Consider the following 10216-nt stretch of genomic DNA (forward strand, 5'->3'; position numbering starts at 1 on the left):
TTATTAGCGCTACTTGGAAGACGCCATTTAATTCTTACTGTACCCCATTATGTATTACGGATATTTTGTTTAATATTCACACTTAACCTGGGTAATTTCACCAGAACATTAGAAAGTAGTAGGCTACATGCATGTTGATTAACATTTAGCCCATAATTTCCGATTCCCTGGCAAATGACGTAACAGACCATCTGACTTAACAAACGAACGAATCGTGATGATGAGCGGAACTGAAAGAACTGATTCCCGGAAAATAATCCTTTTGCCCATCCCTAGTGTGCACGTGAGTGTGCGTGTTTCCATGTTTGTTTGCGTGTCCAGGTGTGTGTGTGCTTCCATGTGTGTGTGCGTGTTTCCATGTGTGTGTGTGTGTGTGTGTGTGTGTGTGTGTGTGTGTGTGTGTGTGTGTGTGTCTGTGTGTCTGTGTCTGTGTGCGTGTGTGTGTGTCTGTGTGTACCCGTATGGGGAGCCCCCCGGGGCCCCCCCAGCCCCCCGGGGTGCTGCGGTACTCGGTGGGGTAGTGCAGGCTCAGGGCCCTCAGCGCGTGCTCCAGCAGGCTGCAGGCCAGGCCGTACGCCCGCTTGCAGCGCAGCCCCACGCTGGCACTCAGGGTCCGCTCCAGGGCCCCGCCGTACGGCAGCAGCTCCCGGCCGTCCACGCGCGCCACCTGCAGGGCACACGGTGGACCCGTCGCGAAGTCACAGTTTCATTCACACAAACAACATGAATCCGCGATTAAATTGGTATAGTATGCCTCCTCCTGATGTCTTAGTACAGCTGAGGCTGGAATGTCATCGGCTCGTCTGCGTTCTAAGGGCGGAGCTTAGCGACAGGTCAATTATTTTATTTATACATATATTTATATATGTAAGGGGTAATGTATAGAACGCCGGTCATTATCGGGAAAATAACCTCAGACAGGGCGAACCGGACACCGACGCGAAGTGGGGGTGTCTTGCTTCGCCCTGAAGGGGCTTATTTTCGATGATGACCGCCGACCGGCGACGTTCTCTACATTATCCCGCTTATTACACGGCGACTTGCCAAAATTAAAAAATAACTTCACACGGTGTGTCTTTTTACAATTGACTTGTTACCAGCATTCGCAGTGTTGATCAGCAGAGAAATAGTCCGCCAAAGACGTTGACGTCGCTTAGCAACCGAGTACGCTGGGGTTGACAAGTAACCGGACTACTTGCGGAGTGATACGAAAGACGGCAAAAAATCCACTTTCCTTGACAGCGGTCATTAAATGCTTAGCAACGGTGAGGGAGGAAGGGGGAGAGAGCAACTCCTCACCTCAGACAGAAGCTGGAGATTCCACAGCAGTTCCTTGTCCGGTTCGTCTTCGTTCAGCGTCTCAGCTTCACACACACACACACACACACACACACACACACACACACACACACACACACACACACACACACACACACACACACACACACACACACACACACACACACACACACACACACACACACAAAGATAAGTAACTTATCCAGACATTGTCGAGGACTCAGTGGGCTGGAGTCCATTCAAAGGAAAATACATTTTGGCATCTACAAGGCCTGGAATAAATGTTCCTTTTTAATTCACATCTCCTCTGCCTCCCCAGTACCATACACTATCATTTGTATAGATCTGCATTCAAATACCTAAAAACGACTAGTCTTATGTTGTTTGATTTTGTTGTGTATTGACATCATCCCAAATGCTTTAAACAACGTTCGAACCCAGAAACCCTCACAAAAACGTGCACATACAAACACACACAAAAGCACACGCACACACACGCACGCACACACACGGTGGTACTGACTGTCAGTAATGTGGAGGATGATGCTGCAGCAGTGAGGGACGAACAGACGGAGTGCCTCAGCAGGATGACACTGAGAAAGACACCCACACGCACACACCCACACACACACACCCACACACACACACACCCACACACACACACCCACACACACACACACACACCCACACGCACGCACAACACAAACACACACGCAGACATGCACACACGCACGCACACACACACACAAACACACACGCACACATGCACATGCACACTTATTAAGAATGCAAGAAAGAAATTGCATAGCAGAGGAAAGAACAGAAACAGCTTAAGGAAAATATATATAATATAATTATGTATAATAATGAAAACTAATTATGTATTTAGCTTACAAGCCAAGGACCATTTTAAGTTGGATGATATGCTTGATTATTACATAGAAATACTTCTAGTCAACAAACTAAAGTCCTTACAAGGCCTTCACTCAGACAAACACACACACATACACACACACACACACACACACACACAGCTACACTCAAACACACAGACACAAAAACAAGCACACAGCTACACTCAGACAAACACACACAGACACACAAACACACACAGACACACAAACAAGTACACAACTACACTCAGACACACAAACAAACACACACAAACCCACACACATGCACGCACACACACACACACACACCATACAGTACCAATCCTGGCCGAGTGCACCACGGAGATATACCAGGTAGGGCCACGGCACGCACACACACATAATGCACACACACATACACACACACACACACACACACACACACCATACACACACACACGCATGCACAGACATGCACAGGCACACAACCATTCATACTCAAATGCACGCACACAACCACACACACACACATGCACACACACACACCTTGGCAGCGGCGCGGCACATGTCGGCCACCATCCGGCCGGACACACAGGTCTCGAAGGTGCTGCTGGTGGCGAACAGGTGCAGCTTACGGAGCGCCACCTGTAGCATCAGCAGTGATAAACATCGACGGTGAGGCGGTGCTACTGACTTGTTACCAGCATTCGTAGTGTCGATCAGCAGAGAAATACTCCGCCAAAGACGTTGACGTCGCATAGCAACCGAGTACGCTGGGGTTGACAGGTTACAGGAGTACTTGCGGAGTGATACGAACGACGGCAAAAAAATCCACTTTCCTTGACAGCGGTCGTTAAATGCTTAGCTACGGAGAATTATCAAATATAATTATCAAATATAATATAACTTCCGCTTGAAGTTGTGAAGGGCCCATGCAAGTGAAGGGAACATTCCATGAGAAGAGCCGTGTAATAATAAAAAAAAAAACATACATACATATATATATATATATATATTGTAGCGGGCCATTGGGTGTGGGGTTTCCACGCCACCAAGTCAAATGATACACACAACACAGAGAGCAGTTCAATAAGGTGATTTATTCAAAATAGACGAATAATTGTCACCAGGGTGGGGAAAAGGGTAATCCAGAGTCCGTAGTCCGTAGTCCAGGGGTCGTCACCGGGAGGGTTCTCACGCAAAGCGGTCGGTACACAAATAATCTGTCAATGTTCAGGTTTCCTGCACTCTTTGGCCACACACAGTTCACAGAGGCTCACGCAGAGGCACTCCGTAGTAGGCTAGCCTCCATGTGGTTGCATGCTCCCTTTTATCCCCAAGCACTCCTGCCTAATGCACCTCAGGCTTGCATCGTTAAGGGAGGCAGTCCCCGTAAAGCTTGGGGGTGGAGCCAGCATGCTGCCACATACCTCCCCTCAATCACCACCCCTCCCTGGCGTCTGCCACAATATATATATAGATATATATGTATATATCCAGACCCTACGTCAATTTACATTTTCGGCCCCCTGGGAACATTCATGAATCTGACCCTCGTCTTAAAATCGGCGTTCTTTCATGTCTTAAATCAGGGTGATTTGACGCCGCCGCGGGAGACGCCGCCGCCGGAGACGACGCCGCCGGAGACGAAGCCGCGGGAGACGAGGCCGCGGGAGACGAGGCCGAGAGGGACGAGGCCGAGAGGGACGAGGCCGAGAGGGACGTGGCCGCGAAACAAGCCACGCCGGCAGCAGAAGCAGCCATGCTACGCGCCGGACCACTGCTCCTCCGAAAGGCCACCCGAGGCCTCAACAAAGGGTGGAGGAGTGTGGCAACCCGGCCCGGGCCAATTAAGGAAATGCAGAGCACCTGAGAAGCAGGGCTTAAATAGCCCGCTTCTCCACTCATTCGGGGCTCTCCCAGCCCTGGAGCTCCTGTACGGAGAGACCGGTCCTCGTGGGTGATGGGATTCCACCCACGGGGGATAGGACCCTCGATTCCTCCCAGGTTTTTTAGTTTTTGTATGATTTTCAGTATGATACTTTGTTTGATTTTGGATTAAACATGCCTTTTTGGCTTTTGCCCAGCGAAGCTGAGTCCTGTTTCTGGAGGTGGTGGTTCGCTCACCGTGCCGGGTTACCTGTGTTTGTGTGTGTGTGTGTGTGTCTGTGTCTGTGTGTGTATGTATGTGTGTGTGTGTGTCCTGCCTGGTATATCTCCGGGGAGCACTGGGTGAGGATGGTGCTGACGGTGGATGTGAGCCCCAGCTCCAGCAGGCTCTCCAGCTGGTTCTGGGTGTCCGTCTCCGTCTCCCCCCTCGTCTGCTCCAGAGCACTGCTGTCCACCAGGGAGAAGCACCTGGACAGGGGCAGGGAGGGAGGGAGGGAGGGAGGGAGGAAGGGAGAGAGAGAAGTTAGATTATATTATATAAATTATATATTTAATTATTTATAATAATTGTCGATTTGTATTCATCTTTTGTTGCATTAAAAGTTTATGCTACGTTATTAATGTAATATTACGCAATAATACATTTTAAACAAGTATTTTCATTAATGAGGTTAACACTTGCCATACCTGTCCAGAAACTGGAGGACAAAGTCTTCAAACTGTGCTGAGACGAAACACAGCTCCGTCTCCATCTGAGGACGAGGAGGAGACTCAGTCTTAGAGTCTCTTCATCTCTGGATCAATACTTATTATGGTTCACTTGTTTATTATTGCAAATGTGTTGAGATCCAACTATATGGATATGTCAGGCATTTAGTCAATATAGATTAATTAAAACGTTCTGGTAAATAGTTAAAGCTTACCACTCACTTTTTTACTCACCACTTTCTTTTACGGATATGCTGACAGCAGACTGTCAGCATATTTATTTGCATTCATGCACATGCACGCACATGCACACACACACACGCATGCATGCACACGCACGTATGTGTGCGTGCGTGTGTTCGTGCGTGCACATGCGTGTGTGTGTTCTCGCATTCGTGTATGCATGTTTGTGTACTTGCGGGTGTGTGCGTGCGTGCGTGTGTGCGTGTGTGTGTACCTCTGTGAGGTCGCTTCGCTGGGAGGGAGCAGAGGAACAGTCCACTAAAGGCACCAGGGTGGTCAGGGTGGCGATGAACTGGAACGTTACCTGGACACAGCGAGAGAGAAACACTCATTCATTCACCTGGACGCAGGGAGACAGAAACACTCATTCATTCACCTGGACACAGCGAGAGGGAAACACTCATTCACCTGGACGCAGGGAGACAGAAACACTCATTCATTAATCTGGACGCAGGGAGACAGAAACACTCATTCATTCGCTCGTGTTACCTGGACACAGTGAGACATAAACACTCATTCATTCACTCCTGTGACACAGGAAGACACAAAACACTCACTCATTCACCTGGACGCAGGGAGACAGAAACACTCATTCATTCACTCGTGTTATCTGGATACAGTGAGACAGAAAGTCGATCTCATTTACCTCCTGGGACTTTACTCACTTGTTCATTCATTCACTGTGTCAATTCAAAATTGACACAGTGAATGAATTCAAAATTGACACAGTGAGAAAATCAAAAACGTATTTATTCTGTTGCTATTGTCTCCAAATACCTACAAATTCTCTCACTTAAATCCCATTACCCAGGACCTAGACGGAACATGTTTTGTTTGATATCCGATCTTCAAACAGCGTGCTGGTGAGCGAGAGGGGAAGTGATGTCATAGAGCCTCATCTCCCACCATGCACTTGCTGAAGTCGTTGGGGTCGACTCCGGGCAGCGCCCCCATGAGCAGGGGCAGCACGTGCGCTCGGCCCTCTGGGTAGCTGTTGCCGGGGGAGACGAGGCTGCGCGCCATGCCGACCATGCAGCTGAGGGTGGCGGTCAGGGTGTGCGGCTCCGTCAGCGTCTCCATGGCAACGTAGGTCCTGAGAGGGAAGACCGGCACACACACATCCACGTAAACATTTGCACATTAACACATTCACACACACACACACACATACACAGAGGACACAGACATGGCAAAAGAAGTACAACAAAAACAAACACAAAAAGACAAACAATGTCAGCACACGTGCAACAAACACAACACACACATGCCAACACACACAGGACAAACACACACAGGACAAACACATCAGCTACTGCATGAGTACCTGCATGAGCAAAAGTAATGATCAAAACAATTCAACTAATAATTGTAATGTCACAAAACACTTTTACATCATGAATAAACATTTATTATCTCGGTAATTTTACTTGTTTGAAAACTGATCGAGCGTTTCATATATTTGGTCAACGTATGTGAAAGGTCTTGTCTTTGTGTACCTTCAATAATGTTTGAAATATAAAGCATTATGAGCATTTATACAAATACAATTATGCAATTTGAAGGCGGTAATTATGATGAGTGAGTGAGCAGCAGCGTTGAGACGTACTTCTCCAGCACGGGGGGGATGGTGAGCTGGGGCGACAGCAGGGCCAGGTGCTGCAGGGCGAACGCTGCGTCCATGCTGCCCGTCTTACTACAGACCGCCACAAGGGGGCGGCAGAGAACACACGCGCAGATAGAGACACACGTACACACAGACAAATAAAAAGAGACATAAGCACACACACACACAGATAGAGACATACATACACATACACAGAGACATACGTGTATGCACATACATGCCAAATGCACACACATACACTTACAAATACACACACAAACACAAACAAATACACACAAACAAAGATGCACACACACAGACAGATACAAACGCACAGACACGCAGACACACACACACACACAGATAGGCACACGCAAATATGCATAAACATAAGCATACACACAGACACATACCCACACGCACAGACAGACAAACAAACCGACAGCCAGGTAGACAGAGGGATAATCCCTAATGACTCCGATTAAGGTCATTCCTGCCTAGGTCTGTGTCTTGTAAATCCTGCATGCAGCAATGCCGTCGCCAGCAGACGGCTTTGATCTCAGCTGTGTAATGCGACTCATTTGCATAAACATCTTAACAAGGCAGCATGAAACTGTGACTAATTCCCGCCATTTCAGGACTATTCATCTATATATCAAAGTGTGGATAAAGTATCAAAACAACTGTGTTCTGCTTACACGCACATAGACAAATGAGGGCCCGTGCTTTACTTGGAATTACATCATGCTTACAAAGTATAAACATTGCGAGAATTATGCACTTTAGTTTCATGCTGTGTTCCAATTTCACCTTCGTGCGGCAGTACCTGAACATGGCCAGCAGGGCGGCGCCACTGAGGCTGGTGCTGAACTCCAGCAGGTGGGCGTCGCTCAGCCTCTGGGGCTCCGGGACGGGGGGAATCCAGCTGGGGGGGGCGTGGCGCTCCCGGTGCACCCGCCGCACCACCGTGGCGGGAAGACGCTGCAGCAGACGCATCAGACGGGACTGGGGGGGGGGGCGAAGGGGACACGCACACACATACACACACACACGCATGAACACAGGCGAGCACACACACACACACACACACACACAAGTGAGTGTTGTTATCAGCACACACACACACAGGCCCGCAAGCGGAAACACACACCCACATTTAGCGCACAAACAAACAAGGCTAGACTATCGCCGTCCACACATGCTGGTCCAACGTGTGTCTGTGACGCCCCTCTCTCCTCTCTCTGTCACAGACGGGAGCGGAACCCGGTTCCACAACAACGTAAATCACATCATGGAGACCGGAAACAGCGCCGGCCTTTATGAAGTATGCATGTTTATGTGTCTGCGCGTGTGCATGTGTGTTTGTGTGCATGTGCATGTGTGTTTGTGTGTGTGTTTGTGTGTGCGTGTGTGTGTATCTTTGTGTGTGCATGTGTGTCTATGTGTTTGTGTGTGTGTGTGTGTGTGTGTGTGTGTGTGTGTGTGTGTGTGTGTGTGTGTGTGTGTGTGTGTGTGTGTGTGTGTGTGTGTGTGTGTGTGTGTGTGTGTGTGTGTGCGACAGAGACAGATACAAGGGGAAAGAGCAGCACTGAGAGCCTTGCCTGCCAGCGGCCGTGATTGGACGGATGGTAGAAGGAGGCGATGCTGTCGAAGAGGCAGGTCAGCTGCTTCTGCGCGGGGTTCCCTGGCCCGCCCTGCAGGGGCAACGACCAGGGAGGTAAGGCAACATCTGACAATGACCCTCTTTACCCAATTAACCATACAAATACAATAACATTGGAGTGGGCGTGCGTGTGTGTGCATGTTGTGTCTGTGTCTGTGAGTGCGAGTGCGAGTCTGAATGAGGAGCACGAGAGAGAGAGAGAGAGAGAGAGAGAGAGAGAGAGAGAGAGAGAGAGAGAGAGAGAGAGAGAGAGAGAGAGAGAGAGAGAGAGAGAGAGAGAGAGAGCAAGAGTGTGTGTGTGTGCAGGTGCGTTTGCGTGTGTGTGTGTGTGTGCATATTCATGTGTGTAGCTGCGTGTGTGTGTATCTGTGTGTGTGTGTGTGTGTGTGTGTGTGTGTGTGTGTGCATGTGTGTGCATGTGTGTGTGTGTGTGTGTACCAGCAGGGCGGCGATCCACAGCACCAGGTGTCCGATGTCGTAGGTGTTGGCGAGGTACCGCGAGGTGACCATGTGACCCACGCCCACGGGCAGGTTCAGACTGCGGAGGATCCTGGTGAAGATCTGCACACACACACACACACACAGGCACACACACACACACAGGCGCGCACACACACACACACGCACACACACACACGCAAACACACAGGCGCACACAAACAGGCGCGCACACACACGCGCAACAAACACACACCCATGCATGCAAGGGCACACACACACATGGAAGCAAACACATGCACACACACAAACGCACACGGGCGCACACACACACACACACATGCAACAAACACACGCACGGATGCAAACACACACAACAAACACACAAACATGCAACAAACACACGCACATAGATGCATGCATGCAAACACACACACACACATACAAACACACACACACAATCACACGCACGCACCAAACACATTCATATGCCCACAATCGGTGAAATGAGTTCTCCATGTTAATGGCGTAATCTGTATTATCAAATATGTTTGGCAACAAACACCGACACACACACACACACACACAGACACACGCACGCACGCACGCACACCCACACCCACACACACACACGTACACACACATGTACACACACAGACAAACACACACATGCCAATACCTGTAAAATAAACACATGCAAACATCCACACACAGACATCCACTCTCAGAGGTGTTTATGACCCACAGTAGGGATGTAGGGGGTCCAGTCCACGTAGCCGATGTTGTCGTTGGCCAGGCGAGCGAAGAGGTTCACCAAGTGCTACAGACAAAACATCAGCCGTCACCCACCCAGAAACAAACCTTCTGATCCTCACAGACGCCAAGAGGTCTTTCCATGCACCTTTTATATTCATTATGATAGAAAGCAAAACGCTGAAGAGGAGAGGAAGTGGAAAAACCAAATGTGTAGTTTGCTGCCAGCTGGAGAGATTGACACACAAAAATGGAAGGAAAGAAATGCTAAGGAGATCCTAAGTGATATCTGGAGGTGGAGACTCTGTCTTCAGCCAGCGCGGTCGTCATGAGCGGACCAGCCGGCAGCAAACGCAACACTTTGGTTCAGAGACTCCAGGTATAAGTGGGCTATAGAGCTAGCATCATGGCTAACTTATACCTGGAGTCCCTGGAGACTCCAGGTAGTTGTGGCCCACCTGTTGTGCTGAGCAGGGCCCCTGTTAAATAAACTAAACTGAACTAAGTGTGTGTGTTTGTGTGTGTGTGTGTTTGTATGCGTGTCTCCCAGTGTGTGCATGTCTGTGTGTGTGTGTGTGCGTGCGTGTCGCGCTGTGTGTATGTGCGTGTCTCGATGTGTGTGTGTGTGTGTGTGTCTCGGTGTGTGTGTATGTGCTTGGCTTGCTGTGTGTCTCGCTGTGTGTGTGTGTGTGCGTCTCTCTGTGTGCGTAAGTGTTTGCTGTGTGTGTGTGCTCGTCTCTCGCTATC

At 49.3% G+C, this 10216-nt stretch overlaps 1 protein-coding gene across 1 annotated transcript in view; it reads right to left on the bottom strand.

Moving 5' to 3' along the window:
* LOC132446775 (proteasome activator complex subunit 4B-like) overlaps positions 1 to 9799 on the bottom strand; it is a 48264-nt gene extending 38465 nt beyond the window's left edge. The window contains 14 exon segments of the mRNA XM_060037228.1: positions 458 to 667; positions 1300 to 1364; positions 1823 to 1892; positions 2718 to 2816; positions 4379 to 4529; positions 4749 to 4813; positions 5227 to 5316; positions 5919 to 6105; positions 6619 to 6705; positions 7442 to 7620; positions 8217 to 8309; positions 8717 to 8839; positions 9462 to 9536; positions 9773 to 9799. Coding sequence (XP_059893211.1) covers positions 458 to 667; positions 1300 to 1364; positions 1823 to 1892; positions 2718 to 2816; positions 4379 to 4529; positions 4749 to 4813; positions 5227 to 5316; positions 5919 to 6105; positions 6619 to 6705; positions 7442 to 7620; positions 8217 to 8309; positions 8717 to 8839; positions 9462 to 9536; positions 9773 to 9799 — 1521 coding nt within the window.
* Positions 9800 to 10216: the final 417 nt, after the last annotated feature.

This window comes from Gadus macrocephalus, chromosome 18 (assembly GCF_031168955.1).
Source record: "Gadus macrocephalus chromosome 18, ASM3116895v1".
Classification (NCBI taxonomy): Eukaryota; Metazoa; Chordata; class Actinopteri; order Gadiformes; family Gadidae; genus Gadus; species Gadus macrocephalus.